General features: G+C 38.1%; 2 protein-coding genes across 6 annotated transcripts; both read left to right on the plus strand.

Annotated features, from left to right (window-relative positions):
• Positions 1 to 598: 598 nt before the first annotated feature.
• LOC119082229 (zinc finger-containing ubiquitin peptidase 1-like) lies at positions 599 to 13,872 on the plus strand. Of its 4 annotated transcripts, none has more exons than XM_037191682.1 (8): positions 599 to 779; positions 2,943 to 3,208; positions 3,266 to 3,913; positions 4,173 to 4,688; positions 4,754 to 4,976; positions 5,040 to 5,199; positions 5,269 to 5,483; positions 13,363 to 13,872. In XM_037191682.1, the coding sequence occupies exons 2-8, from the start codon at positions 2,949 to 2,951 to the stop codon at positions 13,405 to 13,407; spliced, it is 2,067 nt and encodes a 688-aa protein (XP_037047577.1). In that variant the 5' UTR covers positions 599 to 779; positions 2,943 to 2,948; the 3' UTR covers positions 13,408 to 13,872. The 4 variants fall into 4 exon arrangements, with proteins under 4 accessions (XP_037047577.1, XP_037047580.1, XP_037047579.1 ...); XM_037191685.1 differs by having other exon boundaries at positions 614 to 779; positions 3,278 to 3,913; positions 13,363 to 13,847; XM_037191684.1 differs by lacking the exon at positions 599 to 779 and adding an exon at positions 930 to 1,036 and having other exon boundaries at positions 13,363 to 13,847.
• Positions 1,602 to 2,705, plus strand: LOC119082232 (macro domain-containing protein CT2219-like). 2 transcript variants are annotated; one of them, XM_037191689.1, is made up of 4 exons: positions 1,602 to 1,742; positions 1,819 to 2,150; positions 2,213 to 2,332; positions 2,390 to 2,705. In XM_037191689.1, exons 1-4 carry the CDS (start codon positions 1,690 to 1,692, stop codon positions 2,671 to 2,673), a joined length of 789 nt encoding a protein of 262 aa, XP_037047584.1. In that variant the 5' UTR covers positions 1,602 to 1,689; the 3' UTR covers positions 2,674 to 2,705. The 2 variants fall into 2 exon arrangements, with proteins under 2 accessions (XP_037047584.1, XP_037047585.1); XM_037191690.1 differs by having other exon boundaries at positions 1,635 to 2,150.

The following is a 13,872-nucleotide window of genomic DNA, read 5'->3' on the forward strand; positions in this document are numbered from 1 at the left end:
TTCAAGTTGACTTTTCAAACAATATAAGTATATGTCTAAATTGTCAAGATTTGTGTTTCACCCGCCTTCGTAAGTGTCTTAACCTGTTCTTTCAGAACCTTGTTACAGAAAACGTTCGTTGGCCTGTAGAGGCGCCACAATTTTTTAGTACACTCTTGAGACTCTATTTTCTTGTGAAATAACTTCACTCTGAGAAAAATATCAATGAAATGTCATCATCAAGTGCCAATAATATACGTTTATACGTCTTCTGTGAATTTTTGGAAGCTGAATCAAATTAAGACTAAGTTACAATTTTCAAATTCATAAAAACATTTTCGAAGGAATAAAAAAGAAAAGAAAATGACTCGATGCTCCCTTTTAGATTGTAGCTGCCGCCACCATATTTCATTTTATGATGTTCATCAGTATTGTTACCGCTTTTTTTTATATTTTATCAAATTTATTCAAATCCTTCCTTTCTACATTTACTACATTTTTTGTCCTACACAAGAGTAGCCGAAAATAATTTTAAAATTCTCCCGCTAACACCTTGACCGTTTTCGACTTTTCCTCCGTTTTCAACTTTTTCATTCTGTGTGTGAGTTTTATCCTTTCGTACTATTGCACCAATGCAGATCTCATAATAATTTTGCTGTCACCCAACAATGGCTCAACAGAAATTTTTGTTTTCTTACAACTTAAAAGCAGTGATACATATACAAAATTGATAGGTTTTTGCAGCTCAGAATTCTTCGAAGTTCATGTGATAAATTTGGTGAAACAAATTATTAAAAGAGGTAAAAAATAATCTGTGTTCTTTAAAAGTTCGTTTTATCCTTCTTTTTTACTTCCTACATTTTTCCATTTTTATTACGGATCTTCGTTTTATCATAACACCAATATGAGAGTGTGTGTGGATGTGTATTAGTGAGGACTCGATTACAGCAATATGTAATAAGGAAATGGTAAAGTTTGCATGAAAACAAAACGCGTGATGAGATTTATTGATTCAATGTGAATATGAAAGAGGTCAATTACATTTTTTGCAAGAAATGTAAGTTGATTGAAATCTCTTAGTTTTAATGATCTTGTTGTGGAATAGAGACAGGGCTGGTTATACATAAAAAGTTCGTTTATGTCAGTAAAGGATATCGCGGACATCTAATTTTGGAGGTCAGTACACACGTTGGAATGTAGGCCAACAGAAAGTCATTCGTATGATCGTATTGTCAGTTTTATTTGTTTTTTTTTTAACCCAATAAAAGTCAATTTGACGAATGCGGGAATGTTGTTCGGGAGTGTTTCAAGTTTAGGAATAACATAAATTAATTAATGCTGCAGATAATTCACATTCGTTCGGTGCAACCACAAGCGTTTTTTTCGCTTCTTGTAACTCAAGTGTGACTTTCAATTCACTGACTTAAAAAATACATAAAAAAGTATATTTTCTGATACGAAACTGATAAAAACACAACTTTCAAATCTGCAATTTAATTAGACCGTGTGAAACGAGGGTAATTCAATTTGATATTATTTATTTCGATGAATAAGGACATCTGGACTAGAGCCATGAATTTAATTTTCTTTGTAAATCAAATAGCATTTTGAATTAACCGCCCAATTATTACGTGAGAAAGTTTAATGTGTTTTCGGCGGGATTTCGATGGTTGTGCTGTCACACATCGGTAGACACTTCGGTTCTGGCTGATGATGTTTAAAAGTCTAAATAAAACATTTTTGCGTATATTAAGCCAATACAAGTAAGAAGCAAAGTTTATCATACATAATTGACTACGTCGGTGATAGCTTAACTAACAGCATAAATTTGATTGTTAGCCGAAAAATGAGTGCGTGGGAAAGTGCCAAGTTAACATACTTATCTATGCCACTTGAGGATAGACGTAAAGAGTACAAATGTGGTGATAGTTTCAAAACCATCGACGACTTACCGCAATGGAATTCATATGCCCGGTCTTATGAGGCTAAAAAACTGGGAGTATGTCTCGACAAGGACCGTAGTAATTTCGCTACAGATGATGAGTTAAACAAAAAGATATCGGTATTCGTCGGTGACATAACAAGTCTTGAAATCGATGCAATTGTTAATGCTGCTAATAGTTCTTTAGCTGGTGGTGGTGGTGTTGATGGTGCCATTCATACAGCGGCTGGTTTGTTTGTTTGTTGTTTTTACAAAAAAAATACGGAAAATCAGCGATTCTTTGCATCACAGGTAGATTATTGCTCCAAGGAGAGTGCAGAGCTTTGAAAGGATGTGAAATTGGGAACGCTAAATTAACGGGCGGTTACAAACTGCCAGCAAAATATATAATACACTCGGTTGGACCTATAGGTAAAGCGCCTGCCCTTTTGTAGTTTCATCTTGCATTTTTATGACCATTTTTATTAGGAGAAAAGCCTGACGTTTTGCACAGTTGTTACGAAAAATCATTGGATTTATTGAAAGAGAACAAAATGGAAACCATTGCCTTCCCGTGTATATCGACAGGAATTTATGGGTATCCGAATGAGGAGGCAGCCAATGTTGCTTTGAAGGCCGTTCGAGAGTGGCTCGACAATGACGAATACAAACAGAACGTTAGACGAATCATATTTTGTCTGTTTCTAGATGTTGATATTGAAATCTATCACAAATTGTTGCCATTGTACTTTCCACTTTCCAGTGATGAATAAATTGTCTGTGTACCAATGACCAATTACGCAAAGTGTGTTTGTTTTTACAGAATTAATTGTAGGATAACTCTCATAACAAAACTCTCTTTCTTGGCAAAAATTCTTTAAAATTGCCTCATGATTCTGTGTAAATTTCTTTTCATCCCTATATCTGTCTACTACAGCCGGGAATAAAAAATTAATATCGGGAAGTAAAAACGTTGTAAACAAAAAAATTACTGGCCTACAACATTGGACTAAATTTTGATTTCTTTTTCCTTCATCAAAAGGTGTAAATGGCAGAAAATCATCCCCACATTGATCTGTCACCATCCATAGAACACTCATGTGAAATATGCGGTGTGTCTGGACTAACCGACGATTCTATGCGAGAGCACACAAGACAATATCACGTTGAAGGAAGTGCTTTCTGTCCGTTTTGCGGTATGGGTGGAGTTGATGGCGCAGAACTTTTGCTGCACGTTAATCAGGCCCATCTGGACTACCTAACGCCGGAGAATGAACTGATGAGCTTCATAGACGATCAAAGTCCGAGGTATGTGCACACTTTAACTTCTACTCCTTCTTCTTCGGTCAACGAAAAGTATTCAAGTTCTTATTTCAGTGTGGATGGTGATTCGGGTGACTCAATGTCCGAATGTCGTGGACTGTCGCCCAGTATAACTGAAGTGCCAGGAATCGAAAAGATGAACGGAATCGCTCACTCAAATTTGAATCACAATCAAACAAACGGTCGCAACGCGAAAACAGTGAATGATCATTACCAAAACGGTTTGAAAAGCTCATCAGCCACAACGTCTGGTCATTCCAAAAGTCATTTGAGTCATTGCGACTCGTGTTCAAGTAGTAGTGGTTCAAGTAGTTCAAATGCTAAATCGAAAAATGGCGACCAAAAAGTCTGTGATATGAGTAGCGGGAATAAGGAATTCTCCAACGGGTTTGCTACATCGAATGGTAGTCAAGGCTCGCCACTACGGTCACAGTTGGGTTTAAATTTAAAGAGCAATGCTCCAGCGACAAGTATGCAAAGTCCGATGCAGTGTCCCATATGTCCATACACTTCCGAGAGTGCTAGTATTTTAGAGGAACACATTAACCGATCCCATTTTGATCCATTGAGTCCATCAGTTGTGATTAGTTCAAATCATTCAGACACATTAACCGCCCTCGCGTGTCCAATTTGTGGCCGTGCCTTCGAATCGTCGTCTGACTTAGAGCTACATGTCAACATTGAACATAGGTATGTACAACAAACTTTAATAAAGTGTTCCAGTTCGAATTCGGACACTAACACACACCTCTCTAGGGTGACAACTGTCATAAATCCAGAACAAAATGATCGTACAACTGTGGGTGGTAGTGCGAATCGTCATTATGTTTGCTTCATTCTAGGTTTTGACAGCAGTCACCCCAAGGAGGTCTGTGTGTGTTTGTGTTGAATTGGAACTGGAACACTTTGTTGACCAATGTGAAATTTTCATAAAAAATCTGATTTTCAGAGATATTTTGAGTCCTGCTCGTATCGATAAGCCAACCACAAATGGTTCTGTAAGGAGCATGTGTCCCGTGTGTTGTATGTCCCTAGATAACATGAAGACCGACGAAATGGAATTACATATTGAGAAGCACTTTGCCAAAAGTCCCGTTAAAAAGAAGACGGAACCGGATCTGGAAAAAGAAGCTCAGAAGTTACGCGAACAGCGAGAATTTGAAATGCTGCGAGCTCAATATGGCATGGACGATCAAGGTAATTTTCGCGAACAGTCCTCCAGTCAAATGCAACGGGCAGTGTACGCAGGAGAAATGAGTGTTGCCGATTATTATGAACGACAAGTTGGTTTACGAGCAGCCGAATCGCATGGCATTGACGATGGCACGTCATGCACAAAATCAGTAGCACCTCGTGTGTTGTCGTTGTCTTCTTCTGCTCCTGGAGTTATAAAGTCATTGCTGTGCTCAAGTGTAGATCACTATGGGAGTTCATATGGAGATAAGGGATGGGGTTGTGGTTACAGGTATGCGCAAGCTTCGCTCATGACTTTTATTTTACGTTTCAATTTGACAAAATGGAATTCCTTAGAAATCTACAGATGCTATTGTCCTCGTTGCTACAAAATACAACATACAACGAGGCTATATATTCAGCGTGGGGAACACATGGTCCATCTCGGACGGCAATGCCGAGCATATCACGTTTACAAAAAATGGTTGAAGCAGCTTGGACAAGAGGATTCGATGTGCAAGGTTCCGAGCAGTTGGGGTGCAAGTTACACAATACAAGAAAATGGATCGGTGCTACGGAGGTTTGATGACTTGTTTATGAACAAAATACAAAACAAATATAAAGCTGATCTTCACCAAAAAAGGTGGTTACCGTACTGTCATGGCTGCGAATCCATTGTCAGCTCATCGATTTTCACCGACCCACATCGCCTGACGGACGGCACACGTCATTATTCAATTGGGTGTTAAAATATTTCTCCGAGTCCAAAAACCACACACCGCCACTATACTTACAACATCAAGGTATGATGACGGTTCAGCATACCGAAGAAATTAATCCTAAAAAAACAAAATTCTCATTTTTGTGCGAAGGTCACTCGAGAACCATCATCGGAATTGAACAGCGTACAAATCACGAGCTAACATTGCTTATTCTTGATCCAAGTCACGGTCCGAGACAAGTAGCGGCGCTGGGCTCATCACAAGATTCCCTCAGACTGATACGCCGAGGACCAGCTGCTATGCGTGCACCACAATATCAAATTGTTGCTGTTCGAGGGCTGATCGATACAGAGGAACAATATCAAGTAAGTAACAGTCAATCTCGGCTTGTAATAGGTAAAACTTTTAATGCTAAATTTCTCGACTTTCATGCCATTCTTTTGCGTCAAATCATTATTTTTTTTCTCACACCAATATTCCCTTCACGCATGCTTTAGTACTCGAGGTTTTCATAACAAAATGGTAAATGTTTCACTCGCCCGTTCCTCCAAAATTAAATTTTCGGGGCTTATTCTATGAAACAAGCTCATTGGCTCAATTAACCGAATTCTTCCAATTTAAAAATCGGATATCCTTCGGAAAAAGAACAATAGAGACCGTAGCGACATCTATTCAGTGGCGCTTCTTCATAGAGACCAATTGGACCATGGTCCAGGGCGCTGGTAAAATGGGGCGCTGGAATATGCGAACAAAAATTTCATACTTTGCATGAAAATTCATGGGATGTTGCCTCAAAGGAAAAAAAAGTCCGCTGCGCGGCCTTCCTATCATAACACTGACATCTTTCGAATACAGTATGAGGAAATTACGCAGACCGCTCAAGTCTTTATCGTCATCCCGTCAGTGTAGAAATTGATAGTTTACTTTATTGATTTAGATCATATCTCTAAACGAGGAATTGAAGGAAATACTAGAAGTTGAAAAGTTACAAGGAATTGACTGGAAATACGAGAAATTTGACGTAAATGAAAGGAAATACGGATAAGTATGACAAACGAAAGAACTAAGCGAATGAAAAAAAAAAACTTGATCTTCTCACTCGCTGCAGGTTTCCGGTCCTAGCTATTCGGTTTGTAAAATACAGTTCACTCACTGATTGATCCTTTCATTTACTTTCAATTTCTCGTATTACCAGTCAATTCTTGTAACTCCTTCAATTTCTAGTATTTACTTCAATTCTTATTATTTACCGGATACTTCGGCAGCTACGACACTGCAGTAATTTCGACGGTTTTTGTTCGTTTTCTTTAAATTTGGAGGAAATCTTAGAAAATTATCGGAATAAAGAAAAGGAAAGAAAAATTTTAGAAAATTGTTTCTAAAAAGTATACAATGAATTGGATAGTAACAGAAAATATCGTGGAATTCTTAGAAATTATTAGGAATTATAGGAAATAATAGGAATCAAAGTGCAAATCCGCCAAAACGGAATGTACTTTTCTCCTCGTCTCTGGTTCAATTTACAGTCGGAGAAACATAGACTTCGGGATTTTAAGAGGCATCATCGTTTTCATCGTTTTTCTGTATTCTCTCATTTCGCATGTAATTTCAAATGGCAATTGAGAGAATTACAGAAACGATGGTATCTCTAAAAATCCCGAAATCTATATTTCTCCGACTGTAACGGATTTTTTTTATTTTCGAGCTTAACCGCAGAATAATGTGAATGGATTAAGGGACTGGCAGTTTTTGAACCTTAATTGGAATCCTGCTTTTTTCATGTATCTCAAAAAAATGTCCTACATGTCCTGCTGCAGGACACGAAACATACATTTGGACACTGGATTTCCATTTACTTTTGATTGTACCTTTCCACCAGAATCCTTTTTCAAAAATGTAGACCAATGACGACCGCAATAACGACCACGAGTTTGTTAGCTTTCAACAGAGAATAGATTTGGCTGTAGCAGTTTGAACAGCTCTGAGGAAACTGAGCAGTTTATGGAAATTTCGTTAAATTTTTCTGCTCACTTTTCTTAGAGTTGGTCATTGACCAGTGGTTAAACGAATACAACGAAAACTAAGTTTTATTTAAAGCTTACACATTCGTAACACATATTGCGGTCGTACATTTTTTAAATCAGATTCTGATGAAAAGATATTAACAAAAATTAAGTACGTGACACACAAATGGCTGTAATTTTAGCTAAGCATTGATGTCTCCTAAAGAAAGAAAAATTTTCTCGGGGTATTTGTTCAATCCTGGAAGACTGAATCAGATATGATCAAGGGTAGTGTTTGGTAAAGGCTTGCTTGAAGTCGAAGACGCATGTCTCAATTTTTTTACTCTAATCTTACAAATAAATTTTGACCTATAAATATATTTACAAAATAAAAACAATCAAAAACGAGGCGCTAGATTGTAGTGGTCCAGGGCGCGCGGTATGCTAGAAGCGCCTCTGCATCTATTGTTCTTTTTCCGAATGAATTCCGACAAGCTTGATTACACCTAGGTATTGCAAACCGAACTCGAATTCAAAAACCGCGGTTTCGGTTTTTTTCCACTGAAAACCGCCGGTTAACCGCGGTTTTTTCAACCCTAAGATCAAAAAAAACAAGGCATCAGAACAGTCGGAGCGTTTGCTGCGACTTAGCCCCGTACGACCCGTAATCCTATTTCGTCCGTAACCATATTACGTCCGTAGCCGTAATACGCCCGCAACCCTAATACGTCTACTGTTGTAAAACCATTTGGATCAGCAGAGTACACAAGAAAAAACAGCCTTTTAGTTAAATGCTTGGTATGACAGTGACGTTTATTTTGTTCTCTTAAATACATCAAACAATATGGTCTTAACTACGTTGGCCATACGACCAGTTAGATATTACAATATTTCAACACACCCACTTAATATGTAATCTGGTCAATGATCAAAATAATGACGTCACAAAAAAAAGTTCTTTAAAAATCAAAAATTTCGAAAAAACAAATTCTGGAAGAACCTTCCTTCTTGAACTAAAAATTTAGTTTACTGTCCAGAATAGACAAATAAAAATCACGTAAAAAATAACAAAAAATAATCGGATAACTAATCCCTGGTACACAACTAACTCACTGCGCTTTAATTCAATGCAACCAATTCACTGCATTTTGTTCCAGTCAATGCAACTAATTCACTGCATTTCATTCCATTCGATGCAACTAATTCACTGCATTTCTATCCATTCGATAAGACATATAAGACAACCAGTTCACTACCCAATTCAGAAGCCCGTTGCACTAGGCCGATGCGACGTATAATAATTCGCATTATGATGATGCTTCCCTTGATGCGCATTATGCTTCCCTTCATTCGCATGCTGCTTCCAATCGTCCGGATTATGTTTCATTTCGGAACTCGATTCGTTCTTGATACAATTCTTCGCCTTGTGACCCGGCAAACCACACTTGTGACAGCGAAAATGGAAATTGGTATGACGCGGCTGTACGCTAAAAGCACCGCTACTTATTGTTCGAGAGCGAAGACGGGTTTCTTGCAATAAAAATGTTTTTACTGCATCGGATGTCAAGTTTACGGTGGAGTTCTCAATTGCCATGACCATAGACGTAAACTCATCAGGCAAACCAGCCAACATTAGGGATGCTAGCAATACATCATCGATTATTAATCCTGCCTTGATGACTTTGAGCGACGTGGTAACCATTGTGTTGACGTAAGCTTCAACGGATTCACTTTTTTCCAAGGTCATTGTAACCAATTCCTTCAATAATCCCACTTTTCGACATAAACCACTGTCCTCGAATGCGGATTCTAGCTTCTTCCAAGCTTCCTGTGCTGTGGTGGTGTTGGCAATATACGAAAAAACACTTTCATCGATCAGCAAATTTAGCTCCGACCATGCCTTCAAATCCCGTTCAATTTCCTTCGGTTTAGCTTCATCAGGTGTGTTATCAATGCAAGACCACAAATCCTTGATGACTTTGAGCGACGTGGTAACCATTGTGTTGACGTAAGCTTCAACGGATTCACTTTTTTCCAAGGTCATTGTAACCAATTCCTTCAATAATCCCACTTTTCGACATAAACCACTGTCCTCGAATGCGGATTCTAGCTTCTTCCAAGCTTCCTGTGCTGTGGTGGTGTTGGCAATATACGAAAAAACACTTTCATCGATCAGCCTTTTAGTTAAATGCTTGGTATGACAGTGACGTTTATTTTGTTCTCTTAAATACATCAAACAATATGGTCTTAACTACGTTGGCCATACGACCAGTTAGATATTACAATATTTCAACATCTACAACCCTCTAATGCGTCTGTTACCAAAATGCAAGTCAAGTTGGGCATGGTAAAATTTACTGAAAGTGTTCATTTTTAAAATTGCGCATAGCGCAATTACGAAAGCCCGTACGAAGTACCTCTCAAATAAAACCAACAATTTACGACATTGTTTTAGAAACCCAAAATTTTTTGCCAACTTTCTATTGGGTATTCAATTATCTCAAATGAAACAAAAACTAGCAAAATCGGATGAGATTTACTCGCTTTATGTGCAAAAAACACTTAGGACCGAGTAGCGGCCTTAGTCCAAGGGCCCAAATTTGAAACTTTTTTCGCCACGTTCTTTACGGTATTCAATTACCTTCCATAAAAAACTAAATCTAGCAAAATCGGATGAGATTTACTCGATTTATGTGCAAAAAACACTTAGGGCCGAGTAACGACCTTTGAGCCCTCCCAACAAGCCCGCGTTGCATCTTACCCAAAAACAATGTTCAGCAACTTTGTTCTACTCGTCAATACCTTTCATTTGATATATCACAAGCAGCTATTGCGTGCGTATTTCGGTAGATATCGTCGAAAGACTGAGAAACACCTATAGGGCCCTAGCTCCGGAAGGGCCGACCCTACCATGCCCATTTTCGAACTTGACCTTACTTTTGTCGATACCAATCGGGGAAAAAAAGAATTTTGAAAAAAGGTTGTGATTTGCTCAAGCTAGAGGGGTCACGGACGGACGGACGGACGGACATTTTTTAGCCCCGTACGAAGTACTGGGGCGCTTATAAGATTAATATGCCGTTTGTAACACGTCGAATTGGAAGCAGACAATAAGGGCAAAGCATTTGGTTATGTTAATAGATGACGAATCCGGAATAAAAAAAATGTCCGTCCGTCCGTCCGTCTGTGACCCCTCTAGCTTGAGTAAATCACAACCTTTTTTGAAAATTCTTTTTTTTCCCGATTGGTATCGACAAAAGTAAGGTCAGGTTCGAAAATGGGCATGGTAGGGTCGACCCTTCCAGAGCTAGGGCCCTATAGGTGTTTTTCAGTCTTTCGACGATATCTACCGAAATACGCACGCAATAGCTGCTTGTGATGTATCAAATGAAAGGTATTGACGAGCAGAACAAAGTTGCTGAACATTGTTTTGGGGTAAGATGCAACGTGGGCTTGTTGGGAGGGCTCAAATGTCGTTACTCGGCCCTAAGTGTTTTTTGTACATAAATCGAGAAAATCTCATCCGATTTTACTAGATTTAGTTTTTAGCCCCGTACGAAGTACTGGGGGCTTATAAGATTAATATGCCGTTTGTAACACGTCGAATTGGAAGCAGACAGTAAGGGCATAGCATTTGGTTATGTTCATAGATGACGAATCCGCAATAAAAAAAATGTCCGTCCGTCCGTCCGTCCGTGACCCCTCTAGCTAGAGTAAATCACAACCTTTTTTCAAAATTCTTTTTTTTCCCCGATTGGTTCGACAAAAGTAAGGTCAAGTTCGAAAATGGGCATGGTAGGGTCGGCCCCTCCAGAGCTAGGGCCCTATAGGTGTTTTTCAGTCTTTCGACGATATCTACCGAAATACGCACGCAATAGCTGCTTGTGATATATCAAATGAAAGGTATTGACGAGTAGAACAAAGTCGCTGAACATTGTTTTTGGGTAAGATGCCACGTGGGCTTGTTGGGAGGGCTCAAAGGTCGTTCCTCGGCCCTAAGTGTTTTTTGCACTTAAATCGAGTAAATCTCATCCGATTTTGCTAGTTTTAGTTTTTTATGGAAGGTAATTGAATACCGAAAAGAACGTGACGAAAAAAATTTTAAATTAGGGCCCTTGGACTAGGGCCGCTACTCGGCCCTAAGTGTTTTTTGCACATAAATCGAGTAAATGTCATCCGATTTTGCTAGTTTTTGTTTCATTTGAGAGATAATTGAATGCCGAATAGAATGATGGCGAAAAAAGTTTCAAATTTGGGCCCTTGGACTAAGGCCGCTACTCGGCCCTAAGTGCTTTTTGCACATAAATCGAGTAAATCTCAACCGATTTTGCTAGTTTTTGTTTCATTTGAGAGGTAATTGAATACCCAATGGAAAGTTGGCAAAAAATTTTGGGTTTCTAAAATAATGTCCTAAATTGTTGGTTTTATTTGAAAGGTACTTCGTACGGGCTTTCGTAATTGCGCTATGCGCAATTTTAAAAATGAACAGTTTGAGTAAATTTGACAATGCCCAACTTGACTTGCATTTTGGTAACAGACGCATTAGAGGGTTGTAGACGTATTAGGGTTACGGGCTTATTAGGGCTACGGACGTATTATGGTTGCGGACGAAATAGGATTACGGGTTGTACGGGGCTAAGTCGCAGCAAACGCTCCGACTGTTCTGATGCCTTGTTTATGGAAGGTAATTGTATACCGAAAAGAACGTGGCGAAAAAAGTTTGAAATTTGGGCCCTTGGACTAAGGCCGCTACTCGGCCCTAAGTGTTTTTTGCACATAAATCGAGGAAATCTCATCCGATTTTGCTAGTTTTTGTTTCATTTGAGAGATAATTGAATGTCGGATAAAATGATGGCAAAAAAGTTTCAAATTTGGGCCCTTGGACTAAGGCCACTACTCGGGCCTTAGTATTTTTTGCACATAAATCGAATCAATCTCATCCGATTTTGCTAGTTTTTGTTTCATTTGAGAGGTAGTTGAATACCCAATGGAACGTTGGCAAAAAATTTTGGGTTTCTAAAATAATGTCATAAGTTGTTGGTTTTATTTCAGAGGTACTTCGTACGGGCTTTCGTAATTGCGCTATGCGCAATTTTAAAAATGAACACTTTCAGTAAATTTGACCATGCCCAACTTGACTTGCATTTTGGTAACAGACGAATTAGAGGGTTGTAGACGTATTAGGGTTCCGGGCGAATTACGGCTACGGACGTATTATGGTTACGGACGAAATAGGATTACGGGGCTAAGTCGCAGCAAACGCTCCGACTGTTCTGATGCCTTGTTTTATTGCGGATTCGTTATCTATGAACATAACCAAATGCTTTGCCCTTACTGTCTGCTTCCAATTCGACGTGTTACAAACGGCATATTAATCTTATAAGCCCCCAGTACTTCGTACGGGGCTAAAAATCTCTAAATTTCACAGTTTTAATACTTTTTCCGCGTTTATGACGCGGTATTTCATATTGAAATGAAATGAATTTGTTTAACATCTGTTTGGAGAGGGAATTTGGGTTTATCTTTGCATCGACACATAAAATATCTTAAGTTTCTGCAGAAAAACTGGTTTATAATTTCGGAGGATTGCATCTCTTGACTTCGGCGCAGGATACAACCCTCCTCCTCGAAGATAAACCAATTTTCGTATCACTTAATCTTGTCATGAGGAGTTTTTGTGCAAGGACCACAACGCCGGCTTCGATTTTTTGAAGTTTTTTATGTTTGTTTTGAAATCATTAAAATGTCAAAATTCCGAGACCAATGTTTTGCATCTCATATCACACATTGCTCATGTCATAATTAGGAAACAAGGATAACTCCAATAATATGACATAGGCAGAAAATACAAGCTTGCCACAGTACTTTTTAAATAAATTTTGGTCGCTCCTTTTAAAAACCGAAAACCCCGGTTTTTATGCCTAAAAACCGCGGTTTCGATTTGGCTAAAATTGCCCGGTTAACCGGTTTGGTTTAAACCGGTTTGCAATCCCTAATTACACCGAATAATCACTGTAAATGTATGTAATTGAAACAGTTGAAATGACATTTACGTCAGTTTATATTCGTTTACACTCAAAATCCTCAGTATCCATCATTTTAATTTAATTTTCCTTTAATTTCTTCACGTTACCTAACCCTTTTGTTTTGTAAATTATTTAATTTTAAATTATTATAAATTGTCCCCTTATGGAAATAAATCGGTCATCATCTTTCATTGAAATTATACTTTTTGTTATAGGCCAGTAAAGTTTTGCGTTCATTAAGAATTCCTGCAGATTGTTGACGAGAATTGAAAGCGTTTAGTCCAATGCTATTGTTACGTTTATTTAATTCTAATTATGTCGCAGCAATAATTTCGTAATTATAAATTAAAACACAATAGTTTAGGTAGAATCGTATGTTTCGTTCATTTTTCAACATTCAGACCACCCATAGATTTGTATAAAAAACGAACAATTTAGAATGCGGTTATATCATAAATTTCAAATTCGACATCATAGAATTCAAATTTTGTTTTGTTTTTAATTTAGATCGTCTAGTCCCTTTCGGAACTTTAATTATTATATTATGTACACCATAGTTTCGAAACTTTTACTAATTGTTGAATTATTTTCGATTTGTTAGACTATAAAAGTAATAAAATTGCATTTTTTGTAATACTGCCATCCATGAAACGTAACATACATTTACTCAACGCACTTCAAGCATGAGTGGTACTCTAAATAGAATAATGAACCTGGACAGTATA

Source organism: Bradysia coprophila, unplaced genomic scaffold (genome assembly GCF_014529535.1).
Source record: "Bradysia coprophila strain Holo2 unplaced genomic scaffold, BU_Bcop_v1 contig_400, whole genome shotgun sequence".
In the NCBI taxonomy this organism is placed as follows: domain Eukaryota; kingdom Metazoa; phylum Arthropoda; class Insecta; order Diptera; family Sciaridae; genus Bradysia; species Bradysia coprophila.

Bases quoted from the DNA above. Each gene is read 5' to 3' on its own strand.
- LOC119082232 (XM_037191689.1), top strand. From the start codon at position 1,690: ATGATGTTTAAAAGTCTAAATAAAACATTTTTGCGTATATTAAGCCAA. The intron at 1,743-1,818 runs GTAAGAAGCAAA...TTTGATTGTTAG, and splicing joins CGTATATTAAGCCAATACAA to CCGAAAAATGAGTGCGTGGG. The intron at 2,151-2,212 runs GTTTGTTTGTTT...TTTGCATCACAG, and splicing joins TGCCATTCATACAGCGGCTG to GTAGATTATTGCTCCAAGGA.
- LOC119082229 (XM_037191682.1), top strand. From the start codon at position 2,949: ATGGCAGAAAATCATCCCCACATTGATCTGTCACCATCCATAGAACAC. The intron at 4,977-5,039 runs GTTTGATGACTT...TCACCAAAAAAG, and splicing joins AATGGATCGGTGCTACGGAG to GTGGTTACCGTACTGTCATG. The intron at 5,484-13,362 runs GTAAGTAACAGT...TTTTTGTTATAG, and splicing joins ATACAGAGGAACAATATCAA to GCCAGTAAAGTTTTGCGTTC.